Below are 18,427 nucleotides of genomic sequence, written 5' to 3'. Positions count from 1 at the left end.
GAATTAAGATGATTAGAACACAGCCACATGGCTATGCTTTGCAAGTAGTCTGTAGCGCTTCATGGATTGTGAGAGACAAACACGAGAAACAATTACGACTCGGCTGAATTCATCCCTCTTAGACATACATGTATCAGATTTTTAAACTTAGAATGTTAAAATCTAAAGTTTAAATGAATCATTCATTATTTTATTTTTATTCTTTTTTTCATTTTATTTAATTCATTTTATTTTCTCATTTATCTATTCTATTATCACTTCTTTTTTTTAATTTCATTTATTCATTTTTGGGGGGAGGGGGGAGTCCAACAAACAAAAGCATTATTATTTGATTATGATTGTGAAAAATTTCACATTACCATTCAGAAATCAATCATCACCTTTTCATTGGACATTATTGAAATGATGAAATCCAAGTGTATAAACATCATATTTTGAAAACTCACTGATTGGCAGATTCTGCATTTCGCATGCTTTCCTCTGTCATGGTAACTCTGTCTCGCAGCTTCTCCACTTCGTTTTCTGAAGCTTGCAGCTTGTCCATTAAATCTGTAACCTCTGCAGCCTTGGTGTCAGCCAGCTCACAAGCTTTCTTGTAACTGTCCTGGAGTGTTTGGTTCTGTTGTCGCAGTGTCTGCAATGATGCTTCCAGGTTGGCAGTCTTGTCTTTGACCTCAGCTTGTAGGGCTTTGACTTCCTCAGCTTTGGCCTCAAGTGCAAAGGATAGAGATCCTTTCTCATTAGTCAGTGAGTCCACCTCTTGCTTCAGCTCCTCCTGACTATTTTGCATCTCCTGCAATCTGGTCTCTCTACCCTTCAACTCCTCTTCAGCCTTAGAAAGCTGCTTCTGAAGAGAGGATACCTCACCCTCCTTGGAACAGAGAGCCTCTGATTTGGCTGCTATCAGGTCATCCTTTAGCTTCTCAGATTTTTCCAAGGCAGTCTTGGATTCCTTCAACTCTTCCTCCAAGTTGGCAACTGTCTTCTTCAACTCAGCAGCCATTGTATCAAGTTCTGATTGCTTAGCTGACAAATCATCATCTTTCTTACTGATAATACTCTTGCTGGTTGTGAGGTTGTCTTCGATTTCTGAGATATTTTTTTGTAGTTCACACATGGTTGCATTCTTGCAATCAATGTCCTTTTCAAGGTGAGTAATCTGGCCCTTCAGGGAAGAGACTTCTATATTCATTGCATTGACTTTACTTTCATTGGTCTTCTCAGCATTCTGTAGTTCAACTTGTAGTTCCTGAATCTTTGCATTGCTCTCTTTTACAATTTTATCTTTCTGGTCCATTTGAAGTTGAATATTTTCAGAGTTTGCTTGATTCTCTCTAAGTTTGGATTCCAATTCAGTAACTTTATCCTTGGACTTCTGCAAATTATACTCACAATCTGCAATCCTGTTGTCCTTAGCATCAAGCTGCTTCTCCAGTTTCTTTTTCTCTTCAAGAAGCATGTTCTGTTGTGACATGGCATCTTTCATACTCTTCTCGATAGATGTCATCTCTGATTTGATCTTCTTTACTTCATCCTCCTTGTGCTTCGTCTCCTCTCCCATTTTGATCTTCTCCGCCTCCAACTGCTGGTATTCTCTTTCAAGCTTCTCTGCCTTCTGCTCATGCTTCTTGGCGAGGTCATTGGCCGAGTCATGTTTGGATTTGACATCTGCAAGCTGAATCTTCAAGTTCTCAACCAGGTTGTTGATCTCCTTCACACGGTTGTCACATTTAGACTCAAGGCTTTCCATGTCAAGGTCTTTCTCCATCACCTTCCCTCTCAAGTCACTGTTGACATTCTCACTCTGCTGAAGCTCTCGCTTTGCTTTCTCTAATTCTCCTTCCACTCGCATTACTTTGCATTCACTCTGTTCCATCTTGAAAACCAAGCCTTCTTTTTCTTTCTTGAGGTTCTCAATGCTCTTGTTCAACTTCTCGACAACCTGATCATGATTCCTCAAACTTTGGTCTGCACCTTGCACCTGGAATTCATAAAAACAAAAATGAACTAAAGATTTGCTTTTTGATATAGATGCTTGCACAAAATATTGTTTGCAATAAATGTGGTGAATACCTGAATACTAAAAATTGCATCTGCTGAATATTTTCCTATATTATGTATTACTCAAGTTTTGTAGCATTATAACGAAATATAAAATTCCATTCATAATATACTTAGTCTTATACAAAATTCCAGAAAATGCAACCCCCTCCCCCCAAAAAAAAAGAAAAAAAAAGAGTAAACTCTGAAAATTCCTGGCATGGTAAACATAATATATTTATGGGAAATTGAAATATACAGCATTTAGAGAAGACATTAGTCAGTAGCACACCTCTTGCACTTCCACTTATGGTCCCCAAAAGATGACTAGAACAATATCTTTTCTCAATTGAGTAGATTTAAAGGCAGTCCTTCACGTTTATAATTTCACGGAGCTCAATAAATCGCTCTCCTCTGGAGAAGATCAATTTAATACAATATACTTAATTGTAGATATTTCTTAAAAATTGTACTGTGTAGCTATTAATTAATCTGTGGTGAAACTAGGCCTGGGTCATTACCTTTTTAAAATATTGAGCTCCTTACCTAAAAAAAGTTAACAAAAGTTGCTCAAATTTCACATTTTACATCTTTAAAATGAAATGGCCATCTATTTTCCATAATTCCTTAAAATTATTTTGATTTAGTTCGAAACTATCAAGAAAATGAAGAATATTCCTCTCTTTCTTGACTCTGGTTATAATCCGTAAATATTGAAGTCCCACATGTAGACTTCCATGGTGTTGCAACATAACATGAAAACAATCGTTGAGCATTATTGATCGTTTTACATGTCTAGGTCAACACCATGAAAATCTACAGACGGGACTACAATATCTACCGAGTTAAACGTCATAAATCAGAGTCAACAAAGAATTGAATATTCTTCATTTCTTTTGTAGTTTCCAACAAAATCAAATTAATTTCAAGGAAAATAGATGCCTATTTCATGAATTTAAAGATGTAAAATATGAAATTTCAGCAACTTTTGGTGAAGGTTTAAAAATAAATAAATAAATAAGGAGAACGATATTTGTTCTCACTTTTTTTTAGGGGCGCCGGCGCAATCGTGCTCCTAAAAATAAAGGTGTGTAAGGGGAAGAAATACCTTTTGCTGTAATTCCTTGAGCTGGGCCTCCAGCTTCTGCTTCTCAAAGGCAGCTTTCTCCATCTGGGCAGCCAGTTGGTCCTTTTCTTTTGTCAGTCGGTTGACCTCCTGGGTGGACTTGGTCTTGGCGTCGTTCATCTGTTTGTCCATGCTGGTCAGGGTCTGGATCTGCTGGGAGACCTCCTGTTTGTGCTCCTTCTCCCGCTCCTTGAACCGCTGTTCCTGTGCTTGCCGGGCAGCTTCTGCGTTGTGGCGTTGGCACTCCAGCTCCTTGGTAATCGATTTAGTCTTCTGCTCCAGATTGCTCAGCTGAATCAAAAGTAATGTAGATTTATAGGGTTTAGCTCAAGAAGACGCAGAAACACTGTTGAAGAATTTATAGACATAGTTAATATCACTGACTTGCATCAAATTAATAAAATTATCGCTGTTGCTATCACTGCTTTTTGGGAGGTATTTGGCTTGTACAGCAACTGCGATTCAACAGCATAAATCTCAAGCCAGTATGGGAAAAAAAATTAAAAAGAAATATTTCTTTTTATTGCAGATTTCAAGGAGAACTATTCACCAATTGATACATTTTGAATGACTGGATTGAATAATTAGATCATATACCTGAAGTTTGCCTTCTTCTATCTTCCCTTTGAGGCTGTTGATCTCATCTTGTTTGGTGTCTAGTATCTTGATCCTGTCCTCTCCATCTTTCTTCATCTCTGCAATGTCTTTCTTGGCTTCCTGCAGCTGGGCCGTGGTGTCTCTGAGCTGCTTGTCCGTAGCCTGAACTTTCAGCTCTAGCTTATGGTTCTCTTGGGTGTCGACTGGAGATGGCAACATCCAATGACAATGGAGAAGAAAGACAGGTGATCAATATGATTTCCATGTAGGGAAAGTAAAGCAACTGCACACAATCACAGGGCAATCCCTTCAAACTTGGAATTCTGACCCCATGGGACTGCAGTAGGTCTACCTGAAATCATTTGTCTCTGTTTTCTATTTATGTTTTGAAAATTTATAATGCTGTCAAGTGATCACAACTTCTGCTGTTCATGAAGTTAAGTAAGAACAGAACAAAAGAGGGGTCGGACGAATAAGAAGGTTGATTATTTAATCGGAATGACCCACTGTCAATGAACGGGGCATGGTGTGCCAGCCTCATGAATAAATCAACCACACATTGTGGCTCAATCAGTAGAGTACCTGCCTCATGAAGTGGAGAAAATGAATTCTACACATGTCATAGCAAAGACTTGTAAAAATGGGACCTTCTGCATACTAGCTAGAGGCATTAGGCATTTAGATCATAGAAAGATATTATACAAGCCTGTTTGTAGACCTGTTTTGCAACTGAAGTGGCATCCCTGGATGAATAAGATATTCTTTTATTACTACCAATGGTCAACAACTTAATTTTTTTGTACTGAATCATCAGTGTTTTGTTTCATAAATCACATAAAGAAAATCAGATATTGTATTTAACATGACCTCAATGCACTGCAACTATGTAAACGTTGGTCCAAGTAAGTGTAGATAAAAACAATTCATCAGATAGAGTGAATACTTATATGATCATGTGTGTATCAGCAAACAGTCATTTATGTATGAGGTTTACCGTAAGTAACGGTGTATTAACCGCACCTTTTTCTCGGCGGGATAGAAGCAAAAATCGGGGGTGCGGTTTATACACGGTGACGGTCTAAGCCAGCCCGCCGTAACCCCTCCCGTACATGTACGATGTCTGCCAGTTCACAACACATCGAGTGGCCGGGCGTAGCCGCCCAGGCAATGTCGTTTAGAGGGGTATGAGCCGCGGGTAATGGGAAGCGATTAATACGATCTCGCCAAAAACAAACGCACCCACCTTCATGACACTAATTTTGACTTTATTCTCTATTCAAAGTAGTGAAGTTCCCTGGCTAAGTTAAAAGAGACGCCAAGCATACTCGGTACCATTTTGTCACCGCTGAGCGAGAGTTGAGTGAGCTTAATAGCGTGGTAATGTGGTCATAGTGCGACTTAAGCTGGCGCTATTCAAAGTCCCGTTTCGCGCCAGCTTTTTTTTTTCCTTCCTGTTTGCTTTTCATAAGATACCATGTAAACCGCGCACGAGAGAGACGGCACGAAGCCGTAAAAAACAACTGGAAAAAATGTCAATTTCTTTGTTTCTTGAACCTTTCTGTAATCCCGTATCCAAAATTCATGCTAAGACATCAAATTTCTAAAACTGATTGTGAGGTTGTGATGCATGAAATGTGAATGTTTCTTCCTCCTACTGGCTACGCCGGGAAAGACACAGATCATAATTTGATAAGATGCATGTACTGGTACTGTATCGTAGTTTGCAATGTAATGGCAGTGCTGTGTGTGTGTACACTGTGACTGTGAGGTGAGTGAGTGTGTAAGTTGCCAATATTGTCGGGACCGTTCTTTCTTTCTAACATTTGTAGATAAATTGATCAAGAACAGCAGATTTCCGCATACCGGTAATCTCTTTGGATTCTTTGAAATCTTAAAAACTTAGATTTTGTTTCTTCGTACCTCAAATATGCATGTAAATGTGAGAAGAATTTTTTTTTTTTTTTTTAGTCCAAAGTTAGGGGTGCGGTTAATACACGGGTGCGGTTAATACACCGTTACTTACGGTATTTAGTCTATTATTTCTTCTCAGAATAAAGCCTTGGTGGAATGGTTTTAAGAATTGGTTGAATAAAGCTATATTTGCAGAGGTCTGGTGTATACACACTTAAACTTAACACAACTAATAAAAAATATCAAATGTACACTAATATCTAACCAATTTTATCTAACTTTTAATTGATCACATTATCTTATGCTACAGACACTGTTGATGTCTGAGGACGGGTATGTGATAGAAACAAGACCCTCTTCAATAATGGGTTTCAAGATTTCCTTTTATATTTGTCCTTAGGACTCACCTTCCTTTTGTTTCTTGAGGTCAGTGACCATGGCCTGGAGTTCTGTAAGCTTCTCTTTGAGCCCATCATCAGACTCTGTCTTCACAGGCAATGTTTGGATAGGAGGCGACTCAATGACAACGGCAGGCTGCTGAATGGCCATCTTGGCTAGGGACGCCTCGCTCTCTCCCATCTTGATACAATAGATTACAAAAATTCATAAATCACATACATATTGGCATGAGATTTTGCATAGATACAACCAAATATGATAGAAAAATTACATCACAGATTTTTTTCTGCAAAGAAAATGAACACAGTAGCAAAACTGTGCATATATGTGCAAAAAAAAAATAAAACTTTTTGTAGGTAGAATAATAAGAGCTGCAAACACATACTCAATTTTAGTCTCATATAATAAGAATTAATCTTACAGCAATTACTTACTTGGAGTAATAATATAAATGGTCGATGTTCCAATACAATAATGCAAATTATTCTAAAAACTTACTTATTTGATGTCTGCAAGTTTTATAATAATTGCTTACATAATTTTGCATCATAGAGTAACCATACACACTTTTGTTAAATATAAACTCACAAGATGTTGCAAGTAACATATAGATTGCAAGTCAACTCAATATCTCATAGTATTCTCACAATTTCTTTGCAAATACAGTGAAAATTTGGAAAAGATTGCTGGTCTGCTTTTCATAACAAAGTTGTTTAGCAGTAAAAATTGATATATCAATCACAAATTGCTTCCATATTAGTTTCTTGCCACAGCCACTCAGAGAGTGACAACATTTTCTATATACTTTACCTTTGCCTGAATATCTTGGAGCTGTTTCTCAAGCTGTTTGCGAGTCTTTTCTTCTTGTTCTTTGGCCGCTTGCATTACCTGCAATTGTTGCGCTAGATCACTAGAAATATCCTCATCAGAGAAGCTCCCTGTATTCATAATGGACAATAGTGGATTAAACCTATCCAACTTAGATCAGGCAAGGACTGACAATTGTTATTTTCTTTCCAAGGTTTTACAGACAAATTCATATCATACTTTGCACTGTCAATTTTATTTCAGAAAGTGATTGCTCTATGGCTTTCTATCCTGCATCTGAGACATATTTTCTCTGTACACAGATGCTCAAGTTTTGTCACTTCATATTTGAATGAGACTGTATTGAGTTCATGTTTTTTTTTGCAAAAACAAACATCTGCAAATCTATGTTTGCATGGGAGAATTTTAAGTTCTATCAATACAAAAGAATATTTTTTTCCCATGAGTTTCCATTGTGATGTAGGCCTACAATTTGAGGTCACTAAAGTTATGACATTGTCGGTATAACATATCAAATTAACCTGTAAAGCAATCCTACATAAGGACATTGGAATAATGGATATATATTTTTTATGGAATATGGAATTAGTGGTATACAGGCATACTTTTGTATAATGTCATAAAATTCAGTTTCCAAAATATTAGCATTTCAATTAATGAAAAAAGGAGGAAATTTTCTAGATGAAAGATGCCATACCTTGCGATTTCTTCCCCTGTCCATTTTCTTGCTTGGCAATCCTTAGTCTCTCAGTCTGGGTCTCTAACTGGCGCTGCTGGTGGTTACAGTTCTCCTAAATAGTGTCAAAGATTATAATACAAACATGATAAACAACAACAAAAAGAAAATTATTCACAATAGCAGAAAAGATGGGAAAGAAAATGTGGGGACATATAAAAACACCAATTAAGTGGCAGTGTGCCATTACACAATTTAATTAAAACCGGATAGGATAAAGAGTGATCGCCAACAATGAACATAAATAAAGCAAGGAATCTGCACAGAGGTGTACATCTGCTCAATCAGGCAAATGTAATACTTACCTACAAGCAGCTCTTAAAGCAAGTAGTATTCTACACTTACAGGCTCAAACAAAAGCAAGAATTCAAATATAACACAGAATAAATTTCTATGCACAGATAGCAATTATCATTAAGTAAACAATTTGTAATATTCATACCATGGATGTGGATTCTGGGCCCCGTTTTACAAAGAGTTACGATTGATCAAATCAACAACAACTATGAAAAGCCATCAACATCTAAAATACAAATTAGTTTAGAATATTTTCTAAATATGATGTATATTCATGCGTTTATATTTTTCTTGAAAATTCAGTTTGCTTTCCTTTGTTTACAAAAGACATTGTGCAAATTTCCTAAAGAAAAAATTATGACATTGATGGATTTCCATACACTTGTGGTTGATTGGATCAATCGTAACTCTCTGTAAGACGTTGCCCTGGACCACATACCTGTAGCTTTCTGTAATCTTGTGATAGTTTCTCCATCTTGTTAGTCATCTCGTTGACCTCCATCTGAGCTTTCTCCATCTCATTCTTGAGCTGGGTTGACTTAGACTGCTCGGCCTCAAGCTGTGTCTTGGTGTGAGAGAGTTGACCATTCAGACAGGCAACCATGGATTCCTTATTCTGCAGCTCATGTGCCAACTAGGCAGTCATCAAGAATTATGGCAGAAAGTAAGGAAAATTAGCAGTCATTTATTAAAGCTCCAATCACAATTCACATTTTTTTTAAGCCCTTACAGGCGTAAGGCATATTTTTATCATCAGTGTTCACACTAGTTTATAAAGATGGGCTAGGGATCCCTAAGACATACAGGTGCCTAGGCAATGCTGGTTCAGCTTCTAAGCCGAGTTAGCATAGATATCACTCCAGCTATGAGAGCAGCAAACCCAACATTTAAATAATAATCAAGAACTGTTAGTCTCTGAGATATCTTCATCACCAAGTTATACAAAATCTGCAGTTCTGTCCCCCTGCCTCTCTTTTGGGCACGCAAAGACACAGCAGTCTTTTCAAAGAAGCATATCTTATGTTATTTCTGTTTATTTATTTTCTTAATATCCTTATCCAAGTTCCTAGAAAATATCACCGGTCATGTCAGAAATTTGTCATGTCAACCTTCAACAATGCCATTAAAAAAGTCATACTTACCCTCTCTCTCTTTTTCTCCACATCTTCACATGCTTCTGCCAGACTGTGATTTTCCTTCTTCAAGGTTGCATACTGCGCTTTCTCCTCTTCGACCTGTAAAAATATATTTGAACAATAAATTGAATATGTAGTTTAGAATGGACTATGGAAGGTATTTATAGGATTTATAACTTAGGTTATTTACCCTCAGTACTCCTGCCGGCCTGCCCTCTTTCCATTCTAACAGTGTTTCTTTAATTACTGTATTATTTTTTATACAAAATAACCTTCAACATACAAATTCAAATACATAAAACAAACATTAAAATACACTAACAAGTAATACATGTAGTTAGATTCCTTGTTATTTAATTTTAACATACCTTCTTCTGCTGCTTCTTCAAAGCAGCATCTAGTGACTCCAACTGAAATTGCTTCTGCTTCTGTTCCTTGCGTAGCTTTTCAAGGTTACTTTCCAGTTTCTGTATTTCCTGTTGGGCCCTGTGTGGAAGCCCATTCTTCCATTCATCCCCAAACCAACTCATCTTGAACACCTTTAATCTCCACCAGTTAGTACATGCAGCTGTACACAATGTGCACCTGTGCAAGAAATATGAAGGAATTGAGATAAGTTTTATGAAGGAACTATCCGTATCATGTCAGAAATACTGGGTTTCACTACGTAACGTATCAATCTTCTTGGAAGCAATAGGATATTGGAAGATATTTTGTCAAATACAGGAACAAGGCCACGTTGGAAATGGGTAAGATAAAATCATCTCTCAAGAACTGGATTTCAGAGGAGGTGAAAGATAATGCTAAAAAAAATTTCTGGAAAGATGGTAAGAGCAAGCCAAAGTGCAAAGCTACTTTCCAGACCTAGTAAAACAAGCTTTTAACTCCTTCAATAACGTATTTCCTGTAGAAGAGACAAGTTCAATACCATGTTTTACAAAAAGACTCGGACAGGGCAGAGACTGAGTTCCGAAAAACAAAACACAAAAGATATATTATCTGAGCTAAACATAAACAAATTGCCTGGCCGAGATGGAATTAACTAAGGCTTGTCAACATTTGAAAATGAAAAAAAAGGAGTCTTCATCGAGCGACGTTAATTTTTCTGCTCGATGTCAGGCGAGTCTACATCACTTTTTAATTAAGACATATTGGCATTCTTATATTAAAAAATTGAGAAATTACAGGTGTTCAAAAACTACATTAGGCATACTCTTATACCTAAACAAACAACCCACACCCCATCACACAAATACATATATGGGCTTATTTATTTTTTAACTATAATATATTAAAAATGGAGTGCTCCTCTTTTTGGTTGATTAAAAAAAAGCTTTAAAATGGGGTAACTCCTGCAAAAGGAGGAGTAGTTGCCAGGCCTATTGAATCTAGTACTGACAGATTCATAAGGAGATAATCATGCGCACCACTCAAAATAATCTTTATAAAGATGGTGCAGGAGGCCACTTTTCTAGTCATTGAGACAAGTTTCCCTAATAAACAACAGCGGGAAGAATAATCCATCCAATTAGAGTCCTGTTAGTCTAATGTCAGTGATAAGTAAGGTTATGAAAAATATGGTATGGAAAGTTCTAATACAACACTTCTAATACAACACTTCTATGGGAAAATGAATGACATTTCAAGTTCAATGACTCTGAAATGTTGTACATCATGGTCGTAGGAATCAGAACTTTTAATATCAAATGGGAAGTGAAGATCATCTAAAAATTCAGCAAAGAGCAAAAAGATTACAGGTACCACCAAACATCCATCATTTACCCCTAAAGATTGACAATCTTTGGACCTACTCTCTCATACATGAAAAAGAAAAGAATCATCAAACCTAGTATTAAGATCACAATAGGTTTTGATCAGACTGATCTTAAGATTAACAGCCTAAAATGTCAGAAATTGTTGAAATCCCCAGGCAGAAACAACGGTTATTCCTGTCTGAAGTTAACGTTACTCGCTCATTCACTGGATTCTGGAATGCTTTGCCTAATTCAGGTCTATCAAATCATCTACTCTCTAAGAACGATCTTTGGCATGTTTTTTTATTTCTTGGCCAGCCTGCTATTTAATGCATAAATTTTGAGAAAATTAAGAGCAAAATATCATGTTTTTATCTGCTGAGAAGTGTCCGAACATTGGACACCCATCCTGTGTAGAGACAACCAGTCAGTCAGCCATCCAGTTTAGAGGAGATCCGGTGCCTGGCAGATACGGTACTAGGCACAAAGTCTGCCGGCAGATCCGTAGGTGGAACCAAATCCGTCACTACACCGGACCATGCACGGCGGCGGTGTAGTAACAGATCGAAATAGACCAAAAGCTTAAAGGGGAATGAAACCTTTGGAATTAGTAGACTTGTGTCGAAACAGAAAAATCAAAGAAAGAGATCAACAAAAGTTTGAGAAAAATCGGACAAACAATGAGAAAGTTATGAGCATTTGAATACTGCAATCATTAATGCTATGGGGATCCTCCCATTGGCAATGTGACAAGGATCTGTGATGTCACATGTGAACAACTTTCCCTTTGATGGACTATAAAATACCCCCCAAATGATTCTTTTTGCTTTTTTCTTATGGTGATACTAACTCTTAATCCATGGTGTATTCTTTAAAAATTTGTATTACATGCCCTCCTATAGAAAGAACGTCATTATCTATTTAAGTGAAATATATACTAAAGTAATGGGGAGAATTGTTCACAGGTGACATCACACATCTATGTCGCATTGCCAATGTGAGGATCTCCATAGCATTAGTGATCGCAAATTCGCAATATTCAAATGCTCATAACCTTCTCATTATTTGTTTGATTTTTCTCAAACTTTCGTTGATCTGTTTCTTTGATTTTTCTGTTTTCACACAAGCTATTTTGTTCTAAAGGTTTCATTCTCCTTCAAGTATATGTCAAAATATTTAAAAATATCATCATGGAGTCCTCAAGGCTAGTGACGTCACTGGGTCTGGGTGTCAGTGATTTCAATTTCAGTGCTGACCTTTTGCCTTTGTGTTGGTCATGTTAGTGTTTACTCTTACTCCTATCCCTATAAATATCAGTTATCAAATTTGGGCTTCTAACACAGTAACACCAAAGTAGACCAAAAGCTTCGGTCTCTGTTATGTTGGTTATTCCACTGAACACCGTCATGTCCGTTGGCTCCACTCACCAAATACAGAGACCGAAGTTCTAGCTCGATCTGTACAGGGGACTCAATGGCCATATGTTTATGCATTAAGTTCGGATAAAACAGGAAAGTGAAGTTGCTTGCGCCGCAGCCGAAATCACTGTTTTTTCCCCTTTTAAGTTAATTTTTTCCCATTTTGGTGCATTTCAGACCAAAACATTTCAGGTTGGAACTTCCCCTCATCAACCACCTAATTTTCTAAGCATCGTATAGATTGCGAAAATATTTAGGCCTATCAGTTTTACCCAAGTTTCATCTCATTTTGTGCAGAAAACTGAGCAGATTAGATTCCCATGTTTCCATCGGCGTCTACGATTCAATTCGCGTATACATTGGCGAACAACGAATACGACGATTTTACATTTGCTCATATGCACCCTTCTTTTGAAACCGACCACCCACGATACACTTAGTTTACGGCCGATTCTTGTCGCTGTGGTGAAATATTTGACTCTCCCAAATCAGTCCTATGTCAACATGCTAAATGATTGTCTCACTACTTCCACTGCGAGCTCCGGCATATGATTAGATGACGGATATGTTCTAAAGCCATTTCCTATCGGAAACGGGGTGGGGTTCGGGTCTAGTCAAAACAATTTTGATAAATTCTACTAAATTTGTACCTTTTCCCCCTTCTTTTTCTCTCATAAAATCAATAATTACCATTCCCATGGTTATGGACACTGCACCTACTCTCCCTCGCGTATTGTTTGTAGTACGCAATAATTTTAATGCGCACACGGTGGTCGGTTTCAAAAGAGGTGGTCGATATGTCATGTACATACATGTAATATGTGGTGGCCTCACTATACAGTTCTTTATTATATAAAGGGCACAGACTGGAACCTCAAAAAAAGAAAAGTTCTCTCCTTCTACCCCCGTCTCGATCGGCCATTTTTGTTATAACAAAATGGCCGATCGAAACGGGGGTAAAAGGAGAGAACTTTTCGTTTTTTGAGGTTCCAGTCTGTGCCCAGATGTCAGAAAAACTGCCACTTGTTAGACCATCATCCATATAATCGTGGTAAGTGCTTGATTTCTCTTTTAACAATTTTTTTTCGGAGAATTATTTTGACCATACTTCACGCTTTTCATGTGAGTATGCCAAATTGCACGTAAGATCCTGGGCGATGGGCGTTCCCTGGCCTGGGTTACATAAGCCATCTGTCATTCTGTCTAATATTATTAATATATGACTCCGAGAAGAAATTTTTAAAAATTATAATTAAAAAATTCCTCGAAAAGACGAAATAGACGGCTGCCAGCTGTCTACAGACTACAGTTGGCGTTACTGTAGACCAAAAGCTTCGGTTTCTGTTTTGTTGGTTGTTCAGCTGAACTTCGTTGGCTTCACTCACCAAATACAGAGACCGAAGTTCTAGCGCGATCTGTACAGGGGACTCAATGGCCATATGTTTATGATCGATCGGATAAAACGGGGAAGTGAATTTGCGCAACAGCCAAGGTAAATCACTGTTTTTGTTCCTTTTAACTTCATTTTTCTCTGTTTTTTGGCAATTGATGCCAAGAGGGAATATAAATTTGCACTCTGGTCACTATAATTTTCGAAATTTTTATTCATTAAAGACAAAAATTGAAAAGCCCCGACGGGGGGATTTTGCATTGCAAGTCCCCTGATGGTGGCTGCACGATAGCGAGCCGTCTGTGTACGAGGAGAAATAAAAAAAAAAAATGTTAAAAAACTCCTCGAAACAGACGGCTGCCAGCTGTCTAGCGTTACTGTTAATACTATTTTCATGATTTTGGCCAAAATAGTAACAGTAACACCAACAACTTGAAATCACCCACTGCACTGTCCCACTCCCAGTTAAGTGTGTGGCTAACCCACTGATCTCGATTTTTTTATAGAGATCAGTGGGCTAACCCAGGGAACTACGCGGGCGGGAGTTCCCTGGGTTAGAGCAGGGCGTGGCCCTGGGCTGGGGGCATGGCATGGGAACGGGTGGAAATAAAGCGACATCGACAGACACGCACGGACCGACACCGACGGTCTAACATACTCTAAATTAACGATTGAAATGAACGATGGGTCTCATATTTCAATACATTACCCGTCTATTTATTTGCTTACCTGAACTAACCAAAAATGTATTGTTTCATGGGAGTCATGAAAGTCCTAAAAATTATGATCCCGATGACGATCAGATGCTTCACAACATCATCCAGTTGGCTCCATTCATTTGTGTACAAATCGCGAGTTCAAAAAAGGCGCAAGTTTATATTTGACTGGTGCAAGTTCCCATTTTTAACAGCATCGTAAAATCATCACTAGTGCGCTTACGTGCTTTAGAAATTGTAGGGTATACAAAGAGACTATACCATTCTTTCAACCGCTCTTGAAAGCCGTTATCATGCAGATGCGCTTGAGGTGGTTTAAAAATTAAAAGGACGAAATAAAACAGATCGAAAGCGAAAGCGAGAATGGTGTGAATATTATAGACTGCACTCGCGGCTGTCATTTTAGTTACAAGTACAACTTTTTTTGTATTTAACTAGTTTTTATCGACAACTTCAATTCATATACAAAATAAAATACATATAACAAATAGAAGTTTGATGTCTTTACAAATTGATAAATATATACCTTGACAACTCATAAATTCAACACTATTTATTTTCCTGTTGAATAAAACACAATGTCAGACATCTTCCAATACGTGACTATGAATAACATTTAATGATAATAATTTTAATATGCATTAAGAATAAACTTCTACAATAAATTCAAGATATTCATTTCCCATAAAGTGGTCAAAATTAAACATAAAAAAGAGATTTTCCAAAGACATAAAAATAACTCATTTTAATAAAATCTTAACGAATTGAAGCCATTAACATCTTAAAAAAAAACATCGCCTCGGCCTCTGCACAACCCTCATCTCCCCTCCCCTACCTAAATCCCCATCCGGTGGAGAACTGGCTCTGAGTTCCAATTAATGTTTATTGTTAACTTTTCCCATTTAGAGAAACTAAAGAGTCCGCCGGCCTCTTTGTTGCCAATTTCTTTTCTTCTCTTTGATCTCTAATACTATCTTTTATTTCATTCAATGAAGGAGCCAGGTTTTTTTTTATTTCCGGGTTTTTGTAAATAAGATATCTAACTGAAATCAAAACATGATTAATTAATATGATATATACTTTTACTTCTCTCCTGCTTCCCGAAAAGAATTTCCTGCCAACTAGTAAGTTTATTTATTTCAAAATTTAAATTTCTTGCACACAGATCCAAAAGTGATTTTCAAAATTCACAAGTATGAATAAATGTTCATATTTTCTTCTTCCTTTTTCACAAAATGAAAATTGGTCGAAACAAGACCAAAATGGAAAAGGTGGTCATGGTGGTGGTTAGTGTCACAGTGGGTATAAAAAAACGGGACAGATTTGAAAAGTCTATAAAAATTTTTGTTTCAAATATTATGATCTCTGTATTTTGGTGTCAATAGGTGCTCTGAAGTCTTATCCTTCAAATGCCATTAAAATAATTAAGTTTCGTTCATGTTTGAGCGAACAAGGAATGTTTTTGTCTGGGGTTAAAAAGGAGGCTTGAGCCAAAATGGCATAAAATGATCAATATGATGGTCGGACTTCTTGCTAATCAACAGACTTCCTCTTAACCTTTTCATTATCTTTGCCATAGTTTTCGAATTATCCGGTCAAAATTCATTTCCAAATCTACTTATTTGCTTGAATATTTCTGTTATTGTTCCTTTTTAATATGTTCTCTTTTAGCTTTGAATATTCCTTTTTTAGACAAGAACATTTTTTTAAACCGAAGTATGGGAGAGCGCGTTTTTTTCTTCAAATCCTTTCATTGTGTGCTACAAAGGTTATGGTGCCTTTGAACAGTGCCAGTGGCACACTGATGGGCGGGGCTGTGGGTGCCCCCATCACGACCAAGAAAGAAAAGTGGAAAGAAAAAAAAGCAGAAAACATAGAAAGTGAAATATGATATCATTTTCTGAATATTATGTCAAAATCACAAAATTTTATATTTTAATAAAAAAAAGTGGAAATTTTTGCTTGCTCGCTGCACAAGTTTTTTTTTTTATGCATTTTACCCGATCTGCCATACCTTGCTCCTTCAAAATTGACTCAATACACCATTGCCATTGAGAGACATCAATCCCTTCCTGTTTGTCCTGTCAAGAACATAATTAAACTTGGTGAAGGATTCAATAACCCCTTAAAAATAGGATTCATGTCTTTTATAGATACCATAACATAATTTGTTTCACATGATAAAAGGATTTGAATAATTACAAAATCTCCCAATTAATAATGCAAATCTTCTTACTTGGGTTGACAAGAAGTCTTCTTATCTTACTTATGAAGGGAAATTCAAAGTTAAAAGAAGTTTGAATAAAAAAAATATTTCAGGTAAATGAATAAATTTGTAAATGAAATTCGACAGCATAATTCGAAAATTATGGCAAAGATAATGAAAAGATTAAAAGAAAGTTTGCTGATTAGCCAAAAGTCTAATCATCAAATTTCTCATTTCTGCCATTTTGGCGCAAGCCTCTTTTTGAACCCCCGACAAAAACGGCCCGTGTTCGCTCAAGCATGAACAAAATTTCTTGCTTTCATTTCAAGTCATATCATGGTCTAGCTCCTTCATACCTTTCTGAACTCCTTCCTCGATATCAGCCAGTTCGAGTTCTACGTTCTGCTTCCCAATCTCTTCTTTCTCGATCTCATACTTCTTACAAACAATACTCTTATGCAGCTTCATTTCTTTGGAACAATCTCCCCCTACAAATTCGCAATGCTAATAGTGTTAATACATTTAAAGTTATGCTTAAAACTCATCTTTTTAAATCTTAATATCATATGTTTATTGGCCCATTTGATGGTATTTCTTTATTGATGATCTGGTGAAAAAGTTGTAAATTGTAACATTAGTTTTGATACATTTTGTTGTGCAAAGTATTTCTATTTCTATTTCCTTTATACTTCATTTTCCTCTCTCTTAACAGCTTAGAAGCAATTTTGCGGTATATAAAAATTGTTTATTATTATTATTAAATAAAAAGTCAATTCTTCCAATGATTCATAAACCCACTTGGAGTAAGAGATGCTCAGTAGAGGACTTAAGAATAGATCGATATGCACCTTCAATAGTTGAATCTTCCCCATAAGCATTATATCCCTTAGCTTCCTAAAGTTTAAGAGTGGTTTAAGTTTGCTTAAGATTTCTTTGTAATTTAGAAAACTCTTTATGTTCATCTAGGGTGAAAAATACTCCTAAAACTTTAAGAAAACCGACTATCTATATATCCGAAGGAGTCAAGGGGAAGTCATAATCCAAATGCTGACACGAACCTAACTTTAATACTTTAGTTTTGTCATTATTCATTTTTAATCCAGAAAGATTTTCAAATCCTGCAAATAAAACGTTTAGTCTATCAACTGATTTTACATTACAAGCGAAAACTGTCATATCATCTGCATAATATCTGGACATTCTAAATTCATTTCTTTTATTATAAGAATCAATAATGCGTGAGCTGAAACTTTTTTTAGGTGTCATATAAACCAAATAATGTTTTTTTCATTTATGCAATGGACAGAATACTTAATTCGGTGAAAGATGAAATAATGATCCATTCAACTTGGCTACGCCTTGTTGAATGGAAGATTTCATCTTTTACCTCATGAAGTATTCTGTCCATTGCACTCATAAACATTCATTATTTGTATACCATTATGGTAAATTTGCCATCCAATGGACTAGCTACCATGGAATCCTTGATTCTGATTGGCTGATGATCAGAGTTACCATGGTAGTTACCATTGGATTGCAAAGTTACCATATATGCAACAGGGCCTCGTATATAATTATTAAAAAATCAATTTTCAGCTCATGCTTCAATTAGATGCATTATTTTTGTTTACCTAGTGATATCTTTATATCGATCCTCTTCACTAATTTAAACCATGCTCGACATTTCCCCTTTTCGGGTCAATAAGTCACAACTATACAGCATGCGCTCAAATGTGATCGCTTTGCTCGTAAAAATAAGTTATTTACAGGTGAAAAGATCTGTTCAAGCGAGTGAGGGTATGTATGTGCATACTTGAGTATCAGTCAAACACATTGGCGGCGGGAGCCAAAAAATTTAGGGGAGGTCCACCTG

At 36.7% G+C, this 18,427-nt stretch overlaps 1 protein-coding gene across 1 annotated transcript in view; it reads right to left on the bottom strand.

Moving 5' to 3' along the window:
• Positions 1-14,505, bottom strand: part of LOC121418947 (centromere protein F-like) — a 31,735-nt gene extending 17,230 nt beyond the window's left edge. Inside the window, 10 exon segments of the mRNA XM_041613180.1 lie at positions 447-1,981; positions 3,149-3,457; positions 3,764-3,966; positions 6,082-6,253; positions 6,884-7,011; positions 7,599-7,692; positions 8,374-8,568; positions 9,077-9,169; positions 9,439-9,655; positions 14,362-14,505. Coding sequence (XP_041469114.1) covers positions 447-1,981; positions 3,149-3,457; positions 3,764-3,966; positions 6,082-6,253; positions 6,884-7,011; positions 7,599-7,692; positions 8,374-8,568; positions 9,077-9,169; positions 9,439-9,600 — 2,891 coding nt within the window. The 5' untranslated portion in view covers positions 9,601-9,655; positions 14,362-14,505.
• Between the last annotated feature and the right edge of the window lie 3,922 nt (positions 14,506-18,427).

The sequence above is a fragment of the Lytechinus variegatus genome, chromosome 7 (assembly GCF_018143015.1).
Source record: "Lytechinus variegatus isolate NC3 chromosome 7, Lvar_3.0, whole genome shotgun sequence".
In the NCBI taxonomy this organism is placed as follows: domain Eukaryota; kingdom Metazoa; phylum Echinodermata; class Echinoidea; order Temnopleuroida; family Toxopneustidae; genus Lytechinus; species Lytechinus variegatus.
The sequence above is the reverse complement of the archived record's forward strand: the minus strand, read 5'-3'. Positions and strand labels throughout refer to the sequence as shown.